Source organism: Chaetodon trifascialis, chromosome 15 (genome assembly GCF_039877785.1).
Source record: "Chaetodon trifascialis isolate fChaTrf1 chromosome 15, fChaTrf1.hap1, whole genome shotgun sequence".
NCBI lineage: Eukaryota > Metazoa > Chordata > Actinopteri > Chaetodontiformes > Chaetodontidae > Chaetodon > Chaetodon trifascialis.
Window position 1 is genome coordinate 24,995,141 of NC_092070.1, and position 21,016 is coordinate 25,016,156.

Below are 21,016 nucleotides of genomic sequence, written 5' to 3' on the forward strand. Positions count from 1 at the left end.
TTAAAGAAATAAAAGCACCAACCTGTCATTAAACAAACGAAGCAAAACATTTATTTTTTTGCCATTTCAGCGGCTGTTTATTACACGGCAGCGTGTTTACTAAATTTAGTAACAAAGGGGCGCATTATTGTGGACCGGAAGTAGTTCTACTTGTAGCGCTAGCTTGCTGGCTAGCTGTAGCGTTACCTCAGAAGACGAAAAGCTTATGCGTAAAACAGGACACAATTTAGTATTCATAGAAGGTCATTAACAAGTCAACAAATCTTGTTTAGAATTGGTTAACTTTACGATCGCCTTGTGAAGTATAATTACTAAAGAAACGCCCGGAAGTAGAATCCATTTTCCATAAACACACAAAACAAAACTGGATCGGTGTAAGCAGCTTTGCCGTCTAGGAATTTTCTCTGCACTGAGCGTTTGTAAATCGGATATTTTACGTTCCTAGTCAGTGAGTCACAGCAGTACCGTCAGCTGACTAATTCACATGACAATCTCTGTCTCGTTTCCGGCAAATCCTGTTTACCGGTGCTGCGAAGGTATTCCAGAGGATCTCTTTAATACGACGGAAACCATCATGTTAAGCTAAGTGTAGGAGGCACACGCAGTGGCTAACTATGCGCCTGACAACACACTGAGTCCGCACAAAGAGGAGCAGCCGCAGGGTCAGCTGAACAGCGTCAGCTTTGTTGGTAAGTTTGTGCACTTTTTTTCTTTACAATGGCGTTACGTGTAGGAAAGGACACCTCTGCCTGCTGATCGGTCATTGTCCGGATCGTTTCCTCGGTCTACGGTTTGAGATGAACTCAAAGACACCCTCTTGGAAAAACCCGTCAATAAAAACCTCCTTTGCTTTTAGTCAGACATTATGTCTGAACAAACACACTAACGGGGTTCATGCTAATCAAAACGATCCACTTTATAATTCGGCGGACGCTTCATGAATAAAGCAGCTCTCTTTGACGTCCGTCTAACTTTTAGTTGGACCTTCATTTCTGGCTGCTATCAAGCGAAACACGTCGAGATGAGCTCGGTGAGGCGGGCGGTGGAGAGCTGCTCTGCTTATCATTTTATCGACATGAAGTGGTTGTAAAGATGAGTTTTATTCCAGGATTAACGGTGTGTGCTGTCAAATCAGACATGTGTGTGATAACACAACAGATCTTTGAATGAATTTTGGTATGAAAAGACTTCTTGTTTAATGTGTTGAATGCATTCATGTCACACACTCTTCTCATTTCTGCTTCTCTCCTACTTTCAGATGAGCTCGTCTCTCTAGGACATTTTTTATCACTTCCTCAAGGGATTTGCATACATCCTGCAAAATGAGTCCAGAGGGGAAGAGGCTGTTGAACATCATCATCCTCGGCTTCGGATTTATGTTCATGTTCACCGCTTTTCAAACATGCGGTAACATAGGGGTAGGTTGGCTCTGCTGATGCACACTCCTGATTGATTGCACATGAGCTCAGTTTAGATGCATCAGTGTTCAGGCCTGAACGCTCTTCTTCATCTCTACAGCAAACTGTTATCAAGAGCTTCAATAGCACCGAGTTCCATGGGAGCGGCTACACAAGGTGCGTTTCTTTTCCAGCCACATACACGCTGATGATCGGGTTTGTTTAGTTTGATATTTCGGTTCATATTTTGTCCGTGCAGACGTTAGGCTGAGCACTACATGCTTACATACACTACATGACTCGCTCACTTACACTCAGACTTTCCCAGAATTGGCAGAGATCTTCTCTAATCAAATCTGTCGCACTCAGAAATCCAGAGGGATCGTTAAATCTGAGGTGAACAGAGTTTGCTCTGAGTTCAGTCTGCAGTCAGTGAGGGTTTCAGGAAACACCCGCCATGACCTCAGTCTCACCCTCAGTCTCACCCTCAGTCTCACCCTCAGTCTCACCCTCAGTCTCACCCTCAGTCTCACCCTCAGTCTCAGCACGCAAAGAGAAATGTTTGAAAAAACCTCCAAAGACGCGTCAGTCTGTCTGTCCCAGCGAGCTGGACAGAGGACACGTCGCTGTTACTGCTGTGCATTAACTGTCTGCTGTCTGTCACTTGCAGCATGGCCATCATCTATGGAGTTTTCTCTGCCTCCAACCTGATCGCCCCTTCAGTGGTGGCTGTGATTGGACCTCAGCTGTCGATGTTTTTCAGCGGGCTTTTGTACAGGTGAACCAAGCACTGACTAACACGACTTCTGCACCATCATTTCACGCAAATTCAGGCTTCTAACGTGTCTTAATGTTGTTTTCCACAGCGGCTACATCGCTATGTTCATTTTCCCGTACACCTGGAGCTTCTACACTGCGTCTGTGTTGGTTGGAATAGCAGCAGCAGGTAAACAAACGTTATCCAGTGACGGTTTCCACGGAGGGAACATGTCCTCATGCTTATGTTTCCTTTCTGTCCTTTAGTTTTGTGGACGGCTCAGGGAAATGTGCTCGCCACCAACTCCACTGACAGCACCATCGGGAGAAACAGCGGCATTTTCTGGGCGCTGCTGCAGTTCAGGTGAAGCAGCGTGAGCTGAATCTGCATGACCTTGATGGTGAAGTGTGTTGTTTGGTGTTTGTCTTCAGCTTTGAATGCAGAACTTTTTCAACATCCCTCGTCTCTCTGCAGCTTGTTCTTCGGGAATCTGTACATATACTGTGCCTGGCACGGACACGTTCACATAACAGGTAGGAAAGAAGTGTTGTGTTTTCACGTCTATTCATAGAGCCCAGTTTCCAGGCTGACTTCTCTTAGGAAGCTTCATTTTAAGCGTGTGACTCATGTTGCGTGTCTCAGACAAGGACCGTCAGACGGTGTTCATCTCCCTCACGGTGATCAGTCTGGTGGGGTGCTTCCTCTTCTTTCTGATCCGGAAGCCCGACCCCGACCCGGCCCCCTCCGAGGCGTCCGAGGCGCTGCTGCAGGCTGAATCCACAGAGAGCTGCTCCACGGCCAGGTGAGCCTGCTCAGGATGAGTCCCCCACGGGTCCAAACCTGGAACTCTGTCTCTGTCTGTCCCTCAGCAGTCATGACGAGGTGAAAGTGAAAATGACAAAATTCATCAGACTGTCGCAGAGAAAACAACGAGCTGTGTTTGAAAAGTAGGATGAGGGAAGCCATCGGGTGTCAGAGCGATCCTGAGCTGCCCTCAGTGGAAAGACTCTGAGACAACTTGTGTGAAGGAAATTGAATTGGACTGAATTGAATAATGAGGTTTAAAGATTAGGGACATCATGTGCAAATCAGATTCAACTGACTGAAGTAAAACCCACAGACTACAGATCCGCCACATCTGGCTTCCTCAAGTCAGATATGACGAGCGATGATACAAAGAAAAGGCAGGAGCCTGCAGGAGGTTAGAAACTTAGATACAGACACATGACGACACGAAGAGGACAGACGCAGGCTGTTTGAAGCCTGCTGCTCGTCCTCAGGAGACGTTTATTCAGACGCGAGTCCAGAAAAAGAAACGATGAGATTGATGTCACAAAACCAAACCGTGAGTCTCAGATGTGTCCGTTTGTGATGTTCATGAGGACAGACGTGCTGAAACATACCAGAAGGAACGAGCCGTGACCGAGGAAAACCCACAAGACACAAATATATGAAAGGCTGAATCAAACGGGCTGTGAGGGAACAACAGACCTGTGCTCAACAGATTGATGCGTTTAGTTTCCTGGTGTGTCTTTTGGCATCTGAACCCAGTGAAGCAGTGATTCCTCCATAATTCACTGCACAGAGACCAAGAACAGCAGACTGATCAGAGGTCTGATGTCTGCTCGAGCCTGTGTCCTGGAGCGTAGTCTCATCGTTAGCCGACATGTTGATGTAAGACGTCCACAGAAACCCTCCGTAGCTTCGTGGAGGTTCTTAAAACATTTTTTAAGAGCAGACGCTCGCCTCGGTGGAGCGGCACAGGACAGGACGGGACGGGTGACCTTTAGCTGGAAACACTGTCCTTTGTTGTCTTTTCCACATTTCTCTTTGAAACTGCCGCGGCACAGTCTCCCACGGCAACCAAGTCCAGCTGAGGGACGAGCTGGAAGGTGAAAATGTGAGCGTGTGAAAGGTCAAGGGACAGAATGCTTTAAGACAAAAATGCATGTGTGTGTCCGTGTCACGATGTCTTCATCAGTGTCCGTCCTCCTCTTCGCAGCTCGCCTCGCTCGGTCCTCGGCTCACAGGCTCTGGACGCTTTCGGTACGTTTGGTGAAACTACCTTTGATCCTCGCTGTAACAGAACTGCCTCTCGTGCTGACGTCCACCTTGTCCTTTGTTTCTGCAGTCAAAGCCTGTAAAATATCCGTCACCAAAGAGATGCTGCTGCTGAGCGTCTCCATAGGATACACAGGTGAGTGAGGACAAGGCGCAGCAGGTGGAGGTCAGGCTGAAATGGGTGTAGCTGATGATGAGTGTGAATCATGCATTCTGCTCCGTCAGGCCTGGAGCTCACTTTTTACAGCGGGGTGTACGGGACGTGCATCGGAGCCATGACGCAGTTCGGCCAAGACGCCAAGAGTCTGATCGGCATCTCCGGCATTTTTGTGGGTATAGGTGAGATCTTAGGTGAGTCCTGAGCCCCGTCCCCCGTCTTCACAGGACAACACTGCAGCTGAGGAATGTCCCCTCGCAGAGACTGATTGTCCTCTCTGCGCTCTCTGTCCAGGAGGGGGCGTGTTTGGGATGCTGAACAAGTGCAACCGCTTCGGGAGGAACCCGGTGGTGCTGCTGGGGCTCATCACTCACTTTGTGGCCTTTTACCTGATTTTCCTCAACATTGCCAGAGACGCTCCGATAGCCCCGGAGGCAGGAACAGACCTGCAGGCCTTCATCGGGCCCAGGTAGGAAGACCACGGTTTAATCAGGCTCAGCTCAGGAGCGTTGTTATAGTTAAGATTGATTCAGAGGAGTGGAAGCATGAATGACTTCATTTTAGGAAAAACATTTGTCTTTATGGAGCCGATCATTTAAACCCAGCCTGATGCCCTTTAAAGCACGTGGCGTTAGCATAAAATGCTAAAGCACATTGATTTCTTGTGCTAACTCTGGTGGAGGGTGGAGGAGCAGTCCGTCAGTGTTTGGGTTGGAGGGATCCATCGCCGCGTCCGACTGAAGCTGACACACTTCCTGTTTCCTGCAGCAGTGAACATGAGTCAGCCGACGTGAGCTGGAGTTCTCTTTTCTCTGTTCGTTGCAGCGGTTGAACCTGTTTTTCCTCTGATATTTCACTCTGCGTCTGTTGGACGTCACAGGGTGTGTTTGATTTGATCAGGTCTGCGTGTCGGTCGGCTCCTCCGGCTCTGATCCTGGATCTGTCCGTTCAGGCGGCGTCTCTTAAGCTGTGCTCTCTGTGTGTTGCGGCTCAGTGTCGAGGTGGCCCTGCTCTGCAGCTTCTTGCTCGGTTTGGGCGACAGCTGCTTCAACACTCAGCTCCTCAGCATCATCGGCTTCATGTACCGCGATGACAGCGCTCCCGCCTTCGCCGTGTTCAAGTTCATACAGGTGAGTCTGAGACCCGCTCGCCGTGACGGTCACATGAGTTCAAACAGCGAATAGGAAAGTGTGAGAAGGTGTTTGGAGTATAGATTTGTGACTCTTCAGCCTCAGACCAGTCTGTCCAGGTGTCACTGAGCTTCGCTTCAGTTTCTCAGGTTTACCGTCTCGTGTTGTCTTTTCTCTCAGTCCATCATGGCCGCTCTGGCCTTCTTCTACAGTAACTACCTGCTGCTGCACTGGCAGCTGCTCATCCTGGTCGCAGTGGGCTTTCTGGGCTCCATGACCTTCTTCATGGCCGAGGGGCTGGCCGAGTCCAGCAGGCGAGAATCGGACTATGGCAGCTTCTGACGTGTGTGTGGTGAGGATGAGGAGGGCGCAGCTGGAGGTGTTGCTCTCCACAGCTGGAAGAAACATCCAGGGACGACGACGACGATGATGATGATGAACGCATCCCAGCCACCGCTGTGGTATGTTTGGTTCGCACAGACCCCTCTGGTCCATACAAAGCCTGGCAGCGGCTGCAGGAGCCAAACATGAATCTGAATTTCAGCATTTCCCCGTTCTAAACGTAAAGCTGTGAGGACGCGCTGCGTGCACGCAGGACACGCCTCGCCTCGCTCGAATTACTTTGTGCACATGAATCTGAACAAATTATGAAGATGTACTGTAAACAGACTGCTCTGAGGCGTGATGGGAGGAGACGCGTTCATCAAATGAAAGCACTATGAACAGCGAGGGGGGGGGTCACGCGTCCCCCTGCTCGCGCCTGTAAGCCGACATCCTGACGAGTTATGCTGTTCCTGTGACTGAGCTGTAGGTGTTAACTTCCTCACAGCTGTTCACTGAGTGCAGCTGCTCGCGCTGCATGTGCTGACTGAGGATCAGCCTGCTGAGATCCTTTTTCCTCCCGTCAGTGAATCCATGAAAAGATGAAGACCAGCGCAGAGTCTCACAGCTGATCGATCGTCTTCCTCTGAGCTCCATTAAAACTCCTCAGTGAGCCTCACACACGTTCCCTCATCGCCATGAACACACACACACAGACACACACACCCCGTCCTCCCTACAGCACCAAATACGGATTCATCCGCCGCTGAAAATAGTCCCATCAAACGCTCCGTTTCCTCCTGTTTGTTCACTGAAACTGCAGTGAGCAGCTGTTTTATTTAGAAAATTAAACTGTATTTTGGGCTTGGAGCTCAGAGACAGAGACAGACAGGAAGTCAGAGACAGTAACACGATGCTGGTTCTGGTCTTTTCATGAGATTTGAGGACAGTTAAAAACAGTAAAACCAGCCTCACTCTGTAAAGTTTGCTCACTCTCTTGTGGCGTCTCTAGCACTCTCAAACTCGTGTCATTTGCACAAATTCAACCTTGATTACTATGAAATACTGACAAACAGCCACCGGGGGCTCCATAAGTCTGTTATAATACTGTTCTCTGACGCTGTCAGGCTGTGTGTCCTCCGCTGTACTCCCCAGTTTGTCCTGCAGGTCAAGCTGCAGTCACAAGGTCATCACGATGTTCTTCAGCCTCTGATCAGCCACATCGCAGCAGAATGGGAGCAAAGCACTTAGAGGGAAACATAATCAAGACCAGACTTCTTTTCATTTCTGTTGGAGTGTGAAATCCACTTTCACCCTCATCCATCTGTTACGCTGTTCCTCTTCCTTCCTTCATCACACGAAGTGCCATTTAATTGGTTTTGTTGTAATTAGATCCAGACAGTGAGGACGACATGTGACTGCGTTCCAGGAAATGCTTCAGAATTACATGTGGGTGACAGCGTTTAGCAGAAATGCAATAAAGAGCCTGTTTGGTTTGTGCCAGGAGAAAGAAAAACCTCATTCGCTGACCCTCAAATCTTCGCTGATGTTAAAACCGATGTGGTGCCAAACCAACACAGTGCTAAATGTGGCCCTCAGAGATGTTGTCATTTCCACGCAGCATAATGTCCTGTTGGAGGGGGAAAGGACAAAAAAACTGAGATGCTGTCTTTTTCATTTTGTTTACAGTGTCAACTTTATGAATTACAGCACATTGTTCTAGTTAATTTATTGCAATCACAGTCAATTTCAAGGATATTAAGGGAAATGCATGTACTCTGAAGCTGATTTTATACTTGAATGTAGTAATTAAGAACGGCTCCTACACGTTTGCTTGCTTGTTTTTATTATCAGTAAAATATTATTTTCAACATTAGCTGTGTGGTTTACCTGTAGAAAGCTGTGTGTGTGTGTGTGTGTGTGTGTGTGTGTGTGTGTGTGTGTGTGTGTGTGTGTGTGTGTGTGTGTGTGTGTGTGTGTGTGTGTCTCATATCCGACCCTTTGCTTAGTAACCGGTAACGCCGCGAGCGGAGTCCAACGTGGGAATCTGCAGAGAAGTGACGTCCAGTGGAACTAACGATAAATACTGTATCCGGTCAGAGCCTGAAAATTAAAGCTGGCGAACGTCAATGTGAACATTTCATAATAGGTTGGTGCGAAATAAAAGTAATGTAATTATCATAATTTTGTTGAGAATTCAAATGTTGAACGGTTTTCATTTCAATTACCGACCAGTGTTCTTCAGAATGGTTTTAGTTTGTTTTCGTCTAAGCTTTACTTTGAAGGGAAATTTGCTGGTTTTCCGGTAAATCCATGTGAAGTGACGCAGCCGTTTTCTCTTGACATAATTAAATCTAAACCTCTGAGATTACCGTTGCCGGAGGGATGCCGGACACGATTACTGACGTGAGAGAAAGGCCAAGCGTATTTTAAAGTTTTTACAAACTATTTTATCAAGTATATTTTCGTGTTAATCGAGAGGGGCCGTCACAAGCAGAATTTGTTCGCTAAAATATGGACATAGAGATGAGATTTTAAGTTTATAAGATAGCTAACGTTAGCTTAACTTTAATAATTACCGGCCGTGTTCCCGCTCTCAAACAAAAATGTCGGAGGAGGACATCAGTCTGTACGATTTGTTGAACTTATCCATCGGGACACCGCAGAAGGGAGCCGTCAACTTCAGCGCCCTACACGCCCTGCTCCACGCCGTCCTGAGGCAGCTGGGTATCCGGGAGATGAAGACCCGGTGGAGGGACGCTCCTCCCGGCGACGGACACCTTGATGCTCCGGTGGGCGTCACCGCTCCCACACAGGAGCGGCCCGCGGAGGAGGACGCGGCGGAGCAGCCGGTTCAAACCGGCACCGAGCTGCAGGACCGGACAGCCTCCTCGTCCCCGACCCCCTCCTGCGGCCGGGCGGCGGACGGACCCCGGAGACTCCGGTCCCGCATCCAGACCTGCGAGGACGACGTGTCCAAAGTCAGAGCTCTTTCATTCAGTCACCGTGAAATCATTCAGAAAACAACTTTTATTCTGTGAAACAAGCTTGACTTTGAGTAGTTACTGAATATTCACAGAGGTGGAATATAACTAATTACATTTACTCAGGTGCTGTTGTCTTATGTCCCTACATGTCTGAGGGTATTTTTACCTTCACCACAGCGCATTTATCTGACAGCTTTACTCACATGTCTCTGTAACAGACATCCAACAGTGTGATGTGTCTTCGTTTAACTCTCACAGGAGACTTTTTGACGCTTTAGGACACTTTGCTGATGATATTCAAACATCCAGACACAGTCCTGTCCCGGCCTTCACGCCATGTTTAAGAGATCAATACATAATGAATAATAATAGAAATAAATAACATGTGAAGGGAAAAGGAAAAGCAGCTGTTTGTACCTGAAAGTGTCAAACTTTCAGCGTTTCTGCTTTAACTTAAATTGTCAATCAGCTGACTAGTTCTCTGCTGATGGATTAACCCATGAATCATTGCAGGTTAAGATTAAGGTTGCAGGTATGCAGCACCTGTGGCCACGCCCCGTGCAGTGACGTCACAGTAGGTGTTTCCTGTTGTGAGATGAGGAAGACACCTGCGTGATGTCACGGATCAGGTGCACCTGGTGTGATCATGCTTGAGGTTTTTTTTGGACAGCAGCGTTTATCTGTGCGATCGCTCTCGTCCTGCTCACCTGGGCTGTTTGGTTAAAGACGTTTCCTGTAAGACACAGGACAGTTGTCCTCTGAGTCTGTGCCCACTGGACACTCTTCTTCTTCTTCTCTTCCATCTCTGGCGGCCCGCCGTGAATATTTCAGCGCAGCATTAAGCCGCTGCTGACAGAGCAGAGGACAATGGGAGATGGGCGCCACCCTGACATCTCAAATGACCTCTGCGTGTCTCTGTTCAGGTTTCTGTCAGGCGGCTTCCAGAGGAGGGACGGACGCAGGCGAAGGCGTTCAGCACGAGGCGAACGTCAGCTTCTGTCTGAAAAAGACCAAAAAGATCGAATGACAGAGTTCAGTCAGAGCAGCGAGCTCACATGGTCCAGACTCTCCATCACCTTTTCCATCTCGCTCCTGATCTCGTCCTCTTTCTGCCCCCCCCCCCCGTCCCGTCCCGTCCCGTGTGATCTGGGGTAATTAGTCCCCTGCAGAGATGAGTGTGGTTGTCAGGAGATGAATAGCCCTCAGGTGAAAAGCAGGACATCGGGCAGGTGCAGGTGATGCTGCGTCTTTCAGAAGCCCGTCTGAATGATTCATGTCCTCTGTGGGCATCATCCGGGCCGGCTTAACCATGATGAGGTGACCCGGCGTGCCCTCGCCAGCGGGTGTCCTCTCTGTGAGGCCCCCGCCTGTCAGAACACAGCTGTTTAGCTTCTGTCTGAAACTCATCTGCAGTCAACGACGGGGCTCAGGCCGTGTGCCAGGGTCACCTGTTAACCTGTCAGAGGAGCCGTTTGAATGTACGTCTGTCTGCTGTGGAGCCCCCCGACACCCCGACACCCCCCCCCCCCCCCCCCCCCCGTGACGCTTGCTCCTCAGACTCAGCTCTGGTTAACAGCTGACTGTTTGAAGTGAGGCAGCAGCTTAAAGAGTCACTCCCATGAGGCCTCAGGCTGCTGCTTCTTCTTCTTCTTCTTTTCCTCTTTTCTTCTTCTGTCACTGAGTGATGCTCCTGCAGGTCGTCGTCTCACCTGCTTTGTCTGTGTGTCACTGAGCTGAATGTCTAAAAGAACAAATGATTTGTTTTGGGGCTGATCCAGGAGCTTTGTGAAGGGTTTCTTCTCAAACCGTGAGAGGGTGGTTTGACAGTTTATTGTTTTCTAATCACAGTTTGATGTGTGCTGCTGTTTGGAGCTGAAGTTAGAGGTCGATTAAGCCTGTGGTCAGTTTACAGAAAAGAATCAGCAATTTTAATTATCAGTTAATCATTTAAGTCATTTCAAATATTTACCATTTCTTATGTATTACTGGTCTCATTTTTCTTCATCTTCAATAATAATGAATTGAATGCTTTCAGTTGATATGAAGTGCAGGTTAGTAAGTAGAAATGTGAGGTGACAGGAAGTGGCAGCGAGCGAGTGTGTGCTCGTTAACGGCTGTTAATCATTCAGGCGGCCGCTCTGTGGGGTCGCCATGCATCATTTCATGTCCGCACACATTGACACAAGTTAAACAGCGCCTCACCTCACATGCAGCTCAGGAATTTCCTTTGTTCCAGTGGGTGACACACACACACACACACACACACACACACACACACACACACACACACACACACACACACACACACAGCCGTTGACTCTGCCAACAAACCCTGACAGCCTCACAGGATATTTAAACTGGTTGAAGGCGGGATCATCAGCCTGAGACGCTCATGTGAAACAGGTGGAACAGCCTGATTCGTCTCATCTGTAACACTCGGATTGTGTTTCACCCTGTTGTCGGCCCTGTCAAAGCTCTGCCGCTTGCATTGGGGTCAAAGGTCAGATGAAGGGTCCTAGGAGTCAGACCCCTGAGACGTTTTTAATCTAAGCTGCTGAAGAACATCTGAATCAAACCCTGAAGCTCTTTATGTTTTGCATGCTGACGACATTTAAGCTGTATGATTCTTTAAAGTGTCCCTCTGTCGTCCCTCTGTCGTCCCTCTGTCGTCCCTCTGTTGTCCCTGTGTCGTCCCTGTGTCATCCCTGTGTCATCCCTCTGTCGTCCCTGTGTCATCCCTCTGTCGTCCCCCTGTCGTCCCTGTGTCATCCCTGTGTCATCCCTCTGTTGTTCCTCTGTCGTTCCTCTGTCATCCCTGTGTCGTCCCCGTGTCGTCCCCCTGTCGTCCCCCTGTCGTCCCTCTGTCGTTCCTCTGTCGTCCCCCTGTCGTCCCTCTGTCGTCCCTCTGTCGTCCCTGTGTCGTCCCTGTGTCATCCCTCTGTCATCCCTGTGTCATCCCTGTGTCGTCCCTCTGTCGTCCCTCTGTCGTCCCTCTGTCGTCCCTGTGTCGTCCCTCTGTCGTCCCTCTGTCGTCCCTGCAGGCCATGACGCTCATACAGGAGCTCCACAGCCAGAAAGACATCCTGAAGGAGGAGGTGGACGAGCTTCGCCACCAGCAGAAGGTGAGATGATTACAGGTGAGACAGTGATCTGAACAGGTAGATATCAGTGATGTTCAGCCTCAGCGGGATGTTTCCTCTCTGCTGTCAGAGGGTCGACGCTCAGGCAGAGACGCTCACCGCTGTGGAGACGTGCTGCCACCGTGTGGACATCCTGGAGGACACCGTGGTGAGAAGTGTCTCCACGCAGCTTCAGTGTTTTTTCTCTGGTTAATCTGCACGTGGCTGAAAGAAAGATTAAAGCTTCGCTCTCACTGTGACAGACAGCTCTGAGGGACGCCTTCCACAGGTATCCAGACCCAGAGGAGCTGAGTCAGTGTCTCACCTGGGACGTCCTGCAGTCAGCTCTGCTCAGCGGGACCCAAAGTCCTCAGGAGGTAAGACCCTAGTTTGAGGAGTGTGACGGAGACATGAGTGGAGCTGCAGTCAGCCTGCTCACCACAGAGACGAACATGTGGTGTTTCAGAAAATCAAGCCGTTAACTGAACTGTTTCAGTCAGCATCAAAAAGACTCGTTTAGAAAAGACTGAGTGTTCACGGAGCAGCTGCCTCTGAGCCTCAGCCTCCACCACAGCAGCATCCATCAAGTCTGTAAGTGAACAGTGACCTGAAACTGCCCACAAAGCTGCCTCGTCTCCTTCAGCGTGTCTGTGTTTCCACAGGAGCCCGTTGATGCAGCCTCAGCGGTCCAGCCCACACACGCACCTTTCAGCAGCACCTTCGCTGCACCTCCCCCGACCAGCACGCCCTCCTCCCCCCACCCCGACGAGCATGCCGGGAGGCCAGCAGCTCCAAGTTCTCCACCGATCTCTGGACAGATTTTGACTCTCGGGGAAGCGACGGACCCCCACGCAGCCGCAGAGGCTCCTTCAGGTCTGTCAGGACCCTCTTCTCGAAAGACCGGGAGCTCAGAGCGCTACCCAGAGACGGTGGAGGCCCTGAGGAACGTCGGCAAACTGAGGGACACGTTCACCAAGCTGGAAGCTCGTGTTGTGGCGCTGGAAGAAGTAAAGGTGGACCAGTCACAGCTGACGCACCTGAGAGAGCTCGTCACCAACCAAGGTAACATCAAATCACCTGATCGGCCGGCGGGCACATTTAGTTTCCTTTGGACAGAGCCAGGCTAGCTGTTCGCTCCCGTTTCCAGTCTTTTTCCTGTGTCCTCACATCGTACGTTTAGGCTCACAGGAAGTGTCGGATAACCTGATGGATCAGCTGAACCAGCAGAGAGCGCTGATAGACGACCTGATGAGCGAGCGGGAAAAGGTGGGTGAGACGAACAAATCGTGAAGGCAGCTGCAGACGTATGTCCACACTAACACTACACTAGTTATTTTAACAGCACGCTGGAGGCAGAGCACGAGCACTGAAGGACGTGGAGGCAAACTAAGCAGACGTGTGTTGATTCAGAGCTGATTCACACAGTTTACTGTGAGGACCACGTCTGATGAAACCACTGTAATGAGCTCTGGACTGGAGGGAAACACTGTGGACTGTTTGCAAAGACACTGGCAGCTCTGTCTGTCCATCATCTCTGCCTGCTGATCCTGATCAGCCCCGAGCAGATCACCAGTCTGTCCATCTGCAGTGTCAAATATGATGTGACCTGACACAGACAGACGTTTGGAGGATGGAAATCGATCTCTGATATTTCTAGACTACAGGGTTAATACACACCGTCAGCAGGGTCCCAGTGTTAAACCTCTGCCATCAGCCACACCTCGAGACGAGTGTGTGTCGTGTGTGAATTTAAGTGTGTTTGGATAAAGTTTTGGTGGTCATGAACAGAGATTTGGGCATGTTTTTATCAACACGTCTTCAGCTCACAGTAAACTGGTGGTGACTGAACACGACAGTGTGTAACTCTGTGTACGTGTGTGTGGACATGTGTTCCTCATGCTGTGGGGACATGAAGTCCTCATCAGCTGACTCACTCAGTTTCAGGGTGAAGACTTTGGTCGGGTCAGGGTTACAGTGAGGCAGGCAGTGGTTTGTGTAATGTCCTCTGAGGTGATGAGACACCTGTGCGTGTGTGTGTGTGTGTGTGTGTGTGTGTGTGTGTGCATGCGTGTGTGTGTGTGCGTACCTCAGAACGTGGAGCTGCTGGGCGTCGTGCAGAAGGCCGTGTCACAGCTTCAGGCAGAGTGTGAGAAACTGCATGAAGCCTCCAGGTTCCTGCAGGAGGACAGCAGACAGAGGCAGAGCTTCATGGAGGTGAACAGATGAGCTGCTCTCATTTGCTCTGATCTGTCTGCTTCTTTCCTGTCTCTGCCTTCTCAAGATGTGAAATAATACCTGATAAGATAATCCATCATCACACACTGTGATCACTATGAAAAGGTGATACTGACCGTGTGCACAGACACAGTTACACCTGTTGTCATGTTAAAATGAACAAGTGTCCACATGTTTGAGTCCTGAAAAGTGAAATTAGCCACAAACGATGACTCGAGGAACATCTGAAAAATAAACTTTGTGCAGCGGAAATCTGTTTTTTTTTATTATTATTATTATATTACTGTTGAGCTCTCGTTTCTGCAGGAACTTTACAAAACGACGGAGGAGCTGGAGGAGAAGAAGGCTGACAAGCAGATGGTCGAGAGTGAGATCGTGAGTGTGTTCATGTGAACTTACAGAAGAACACCAGCAGAGTCAGACAGGAAGCACTGGCCTGCACGTGTGCAGCGTGTGACGTTTGATCATGAAGGACAGATTCATCAAACTGTGTTTAGGATCGTATCTGAATGTGTTACCTGAGTGACAGCAGCTTCACTGTGTCTCATAATATCACCTGCTCAGAGACAGTGTGGCGCCGTCGTGTCCCAGCAGGTAGAACGTGTCAGCTGTGAAACGCTGATGTTTGTCAGCTGAGCAGCTTTTGGCTCCCAGCTCGAGTCTTTAGGTCCTGAACTTGTTGTCTCTCCACGTCTGAAGAAAGCAGATAAATGCGCTCTGGAGAGCAAAGTGAGCCGTCTGCAGTTCGACTCTGTGACAGAGCAGCTCAGTGCCATGTTCCACGAGCTGCTGAACAAGGTGAGCGGCCAGGAGCAGGACTGGCACAAGGTGATCGACCGGCTGTCCACCGAGATGGAGTGTAAGGTACATGCTGCTCCGACGTCCCGTCAGCTGTGATGGTCTTTGACGTGGTGTTTGACCTCTGGTCTCCCTGCAGCTGAACAGGATCGAGTTGGACTCTGTGAAGAAGCAGCTGGAAGGTCGCTGGAAGAACATCCACGAGAAGCTGCAGGCGCAGGGCGCTCCAGAGCACGAGGACGCCGCTGCTTTAAGGAAGTACGTCTGCACGTCACGCACGACTCGAACTTTACAGACAGTGAACAGGAAGAACTGTGACGTCTCTCTGTGTTTGTCTCCAGACAACTGGTGGACAGATTTCACTGCCTGTCCTGTGACCGTCCTGTGGTCAAGTACACCTCCACACCGTGAGTCGACACGTTATCATGATTTATTCCTCAGAGTTACACACTGTTTGCATCCAGAGGTGACTGCTGTTTCCATCCCCTCTGTGTGGCATTTTATTTTATTTTCTAATGACTTTATGCCCTGAAACATCCCGAAGCTTCTCTCTGAGCTCGTCTGCTCTATGCTCTGCATGTTTGTCTTCTCTCTGGCCAATAACAGGCATTTGGTGAAGCTGCCTTCCAGTCCTGGTTTCCCTGCACACAAGTCCATCAGGCCGTTCACCGTTTACGCTCTGGAGCAGTTTCGACAGCACTACAGGAGGTGAGAGAGCACAGTTACCTGCACTTCACCTGCTGTTGCTTCATCTGCTGTTCACCTGTTCACCAGCAGGTGGCACATGAGTGTCACAGCTTAAGAAATCCAGACAGAGGCCCGTGAACAGAGCCTGCTCGCTGGTTTCTAACACAGGTGCAGGTAGAGAGGATTGCAGCACCAGCCGCAGGCGGTTCTGTGCACTCGCTGCTCCTCCTGTAGTTTAACTCACACAAACACTTCACAGTGTCAGTTTAGCGTTTCATCAGCTCAGTGTGACGCTGAAGACGTAGAAAGTGAGAGTTTCCACGGTAACAGTCAGTGAAGGAGGATGGAGAGTCACCTTTAACAGCTGGACTGATGTGATCTGAGCTTTCTGTTCTGAGCCTGATGACGTTCAAGTAGTTCACTTGTCTGCGGAGGAGGAAGCAGCGAGAGCACAGAAAGTAATTAGAACAAATAAAAGAAAACAGCAAACTGGCTGAATGAATGAATGTTTCTGTGTGAGCGAGCAGCGAGCGCATCTCTGAGCTGACGGACTACAGCCACCTGACCGTGTCGCGGAGCTGCGGGGGGAGTCACACGGTCACCTCCTCCAGCCAGCGCCGCTCCGGGCTGCAGCCCGTGAAGCTCCACGCCCAGCCCGAGGTGGACGCTGTGATTCAGGTAGGACAGAGAAGACTTGTCCATCTTCTATTCTGATGTGAAGTCTCAGTGTTCAGGCCGACAGCCAGAGAGAGAGAGATACTGTAATAATCAGACCTCTGTGTGTGTGTGTGTGTGTGTGTGTGTGTGTGTGTGTGTGTGTGTGTGTGTGTGTGTGTGTGTGTGTGTGTGTGTGACGACTGGGCAGGCAGAGGAGGTTGACATCGTTGGACTGGACGGGCATATTTACAAAGGTCGCCTGAACGCCTCTGCTCTGAGAAATACAGAGACTAGACTGCCTACGATCTCGACCAAAGACGGTAATTTTTTTTTCAGTTTAAACGTCCTCGTCCTCCGTCGTGAAGGGAAACGTGTTAAAGTTCAGTCGACACACACATCAGGAGAAACTTCACACACTCGTTTCTTTAACCTCCAACAAGCAACAAACACAAGATGTGAAAATAAAGCTGCATCACAGGCTGCAGGATGGACCCCTCACATCACCACTGGGCCACACTGGACCAGACACCAGTGCCCACCAGGGCCCCAGACCAGGCTTGTCCTGCGGGTATCAGGGAGGTGAGTCGGGGATGGAACTCTTGTAGCTGTCAGCTGTTCGGGCCCCGTGCTGGAGGCCGTGTCGGCCTTGAACCTGAAGAAGCGAATCCACAGCTGTCTGCTGTCAGACGGGATTTATGGCAACAAGTGTGATTGGACGGTTTGAGGCGGCTCGTTAACCCCGGTCTCTGTCCCTGTCTCTGATGGCTGCAGGTGTGTGCAAAACCAAAGACAAAGCCAGGAGCTCCCCGTCTCACAAGCCCGCCGCGTCTCCGGAGACGGGACACGGCGCTCCGCTTCATCACCATCACAGTGCCAAGAGCAGCCGCTCAGGTGAGTCTCACACAGGTGGAGGTGCTGTTAGAAGTAAAGCTGACACATAAAACCGCTCATTCAATGAGCTAACAAGCAGTTTGTACAGTTCAGAGCAGCTAAACTCGGCGTCTGTTCAGCTGTCAGAGAGCTGAACTGTCTCTCAGACTCCTGGATGAGCCAGAAATGTTTCTCAGGGGACGATGAATAAAGTTCATGGCCGTCCATCTGTCAGTGGTTGAGATATTTCAGTCTGGACTGACTGACTGTCCTGCACCAGGTGACCCCCCCCCCCCCCCCCCCCCCCCCCCGTCTCACCTAACCCCCCTCCCTCTGTGTCCAGCCTCCAGCAGCTCGGGTCGGGACTGGCCCGTGTCCACTCTGGGCTGCACGTCTCAGAGCTCCGTCACTCAGGCTTCAGCCGGCGCAGAGAGCAGCGCCGGGCCTCACGCTGACGAGCCGGCCGGCCTGTAGGGGGCGCCACTAAACTGTTAGTGTATGTAATTAACTCCTGCAGAGAGGTAACCGGCTCCACACTTTTATTTTCACTTCACGCACCACATGTCCCAGAAACCACCTGTCTGAGTGAAGTTTCTGTCATCAGCCACTTTAAATGTTGTTACCAGTAATAATTAATAAACTTGAGTGTAAATTTGATCACTTCCTGTTGCTGCAGAGCATTTTTCCTCTTGGTGGGACTCAAACGGCAAACATGAACCCTCTCAGCGCCAGGATCAGATACTGACCAAGGGTTTCTAAGTTTAAGCTTCAGACGTCTGGCTTTCTGTCATTCTGTGTGTCTGTTCAAATCCCACGAGGGGACTCAAACCAACACATCCGTCCGTCTCTCAGCACTCTGACTTCCTGTCTGTGGCTCTTTGGTTCCTCCTGCAGATGTAAATCTTTAAAAACCCCTCAAACGCTTCAGTCACTTCCTCAAACAGCTGCTCAGTGCAGTCTTTCTCAGACTAACAGGTATGTGTCGGGATTATTTCACCTGTGGATGAATCCACATGTGCTGCAGGACGGTGTGTGTGTGTGTGTGTGTGTGTGTGTGTGTGTGTGTGTGTGTGTGTGTGTGTGTGTTCATGTGATGAAGAGTGATGGAGCTGTAGAATCAGGCTGAGACATTCACTGCTGGTTTGAGACTTTTCGTGGGTTTTGCTGTTCACTGAGTTCATGTGTTCATCTCCTCCATCCTTCATGTGTTCACAAAGTGAACTTCCTCCATCCTCTATGAACAACTGAGCCTTTCAGACCCAATCATGATGCTCTCACCTGTCACCAATCAGCCTGTTTACCTGTGGAATGATCCAAACAGGTGTTTCTGAAGCGTTCCACATCTTTCAGTCTGTGAAACGATTCACAATCAGCAGATATTTACAGAAATCAACGAAAAACATTAAATATATTGACTTTGAGCTGTTCTCAGGTCAGTTTGTGTCAGAGAGGATCAGATCAGCTGATCAGTGTGTTTATTGATGGTTCACGCAGCGTCTCAGCTGTTTCAGTGTGGAGGTTGTATATTTAGGCCTCCAGAGTAACACGACTCCTCCGTGTTGTGGAGCTGTCAGCGCTGTGTGGCAGGAAGCCAGGAGGAGGAGGAGGAGGAGGAGGTCAGGAGCAGGAGGAGCAGGAGGAAGAGGCCAGGAGGAGCAGGAGGAGGAGCAGGAGGAGGAGGAGGAGGCCAGGAGCAGGAGCAGGAGGAGCAGGAGGAGGAGGAGGAGGAGCAGGAGCGTTGCATCATGAGGAGGAGACACAGCACTACCAACGGAAAAGCACATCCTGTTCACAGAAACATGGCCGAGGGCAGGAAGGACACCCTGATGTGCAAAGATGAAAGCAGGAGGTGACGCAGAGGAAGAGGAGGAGGAGGAGCTGCACCTCCTCTGAACTGAACGCCACACTGCGGCTCCTCACTGACTCATTCTGAAGTCTTTCATTACATGCTCAGTGGTGTCAAGTACATTTACTCACGTGCTGCGTTAAGTAGTTTGAAGTACTTTCCTTAATACTCCCTTTTTATGTTACTTTATACTTCTGCTCCTCTTCAGAGGAAGATGTAGTACTTTATACTACGTTTATCCAACACCTTTAGTTTGAGATGAAGATTTGATACAAAAGCAAATCAGTGTTTAAAATTCAAAGACTTTGTTGAGATTAAACCAGAGGATCCAGATATTTACACCTCATGACCTCTGAGTTAAAATGACTGTAATGAAGTGTAAGTACTGCACATCTGTGTAGTTCAAGTACCAGCAGTAAAAGTACTGTAAAGCCTCTCCTGTGACTGATCTGACTCTGTGTGACATGTTTACTTTGTTCATGCTGAAGCGTCAAAAAACAGTCTTCAGTCATGTCTTAGGCTCTTTAAAGTCCCATGATCCTTTGCGCCTCCTCCACCCTGCAGATGGCTTTCAGGCCTGTTTCAGCAGCAGCTCATTAGTTCACTCATCGCTTCGTCGTTGCTCGTAACTCCACGCCTTTTCTTTGCAGCAACCGTGCTGCGTTCGAGTACGCTCAGCCACTCACACGTCGCTCAGTTTGACGCTCCGCTCCGACCACATCCTTCCTCAAACTGCAGCCTCGCCGACACAAAGAGGAGTCAGTTCACGAGAGAAGGCGAGCGAGGATCACACGTCTCTCTGCTGTCTCAGCCGTCCTCCACTAACACCAAAACAAGCCAAAGAGCAGCCCTCAAAGCAGATCAGACCTTGTTTTATTAAACATATAAATACAAATTTCAACAGAGGAAAAGAACACAAAGTACTTGAGAGAAATCTCTAGAAAAGAGCCAAGATAAGAACAGAGTGAACGTCTGAGAAAAAACACCATCGTCCACTCGGTAAGAGCAAAAGACACGTTAACCGGGAGGACAAATGTCCAACAGAAAGCATCGGCCGCTCTGTGACACCTTCAGGGACGCCGGGACACATCAGCTGTTTTCAAACGCCTAAACTGAGGAGGGTGGAGACGGGCTCAGATCTCCATGATCAGCCTCCGCCGCTGGGAGTCAATGATCCGGTCGGAGGACGCTCGTCCATTGAACGCAGCAGCAGCAGAAGAAGAAGCACTCATCAATCAGACCAGCATGAGCCTCAAACCGCTGCAGGCTGATTCAAATCAGAGATCCACCCCCTCGTTTAAAGGACCACGCCGCCGCATTTCACGCGTCCTCGTAGTATTTCTGCTGTCCGCTGACCTCCGTCTCCCTGCAGACACTGTAATCCATCACAGCGAGCGCACATTACACTCAAACAGGGAGGAGTTTCCAACTGTGCAGAGTGCTGATAAATGTGTGATGTCACTGGGTTTTTATGATGATGCGTTCACATGAAATCAGTATATGAGTCTGGAATCAATTAAAATGGATCATATTTTAGAAACAGATCATAGTTTTTGCATGAAAAGTACAAAATTTCCCCCTGAAATGTCGTAGAGGTGTGAAGTAGCTTAAAATGAAAATACTACAGCACAAGTACTGAAAAACTGTACTGAAGTACAGTACTGCAGTAAATGTACTGAGCTGCTTTCCATCACTTGAGGTAATTAGTGTGCGATGCAAAGATGAGTCGATCATCAATGACTCGACGGCTGTGAGACGTTTGATGTTCCTGCTTCAAAATGAAAGGATTTGTTGCTTTTGCTCGACGTGAACGACAGAAAAGAACATTCAGACTCTGCGTGGACGACGATGAGGTGGACGTTCTGACGACTGACGGCGGATTCTGAAGAAAACCAGCTGCTAAAAACAGAAACCTGCATGCAGAGACGCAGACGTGGTCCTTTAAAGACGAGGCAAGTGAACGCACCATGTCCTCCGCCTCTGCTGACTGTCAG

General features: G+C 49.7%; 1 protein-coding gene across 1 annotated transcript; it reads left to right on the forward strand.

The window, feature by feature from the left end:
- Positions 1–482: 482 nt before the first annotated feature.
- On the forward strand, positions 483–8,014 carry mfsd11 (major facilitator superfamily domain containing 11). Its single transcript, XM_070981076.1, has 14 exons — positions 483–689; positions 1,259–1,418; positions 1,519–1,574; positions 2,068–2,175; positions 2,264–2,343; positions 2,421–2,517; positions 2,629–2,687; positions 2,797–2,956; positions 4,157–4,200; positions 4,286–4,351; positions 4,441–4,566; positions 4,667–4,841; positions 5,367–5,502; positions 5,683–8,014. The coding sequence occupies exons 2-14, from the start codon at positions 1,323–1,325 to the stop codon at positions 5,842–5,844; spliced, it is 1,365 nt and encodes a 454-aa protein (XP_070837177.1). The 5' UTR covers positions 483–689; positions 1,259–1,322; the 3' UTR covers positions 5,845–8,014.
- Positions 8,015–21,016: the final 13,002 nt, after the last annotated feature.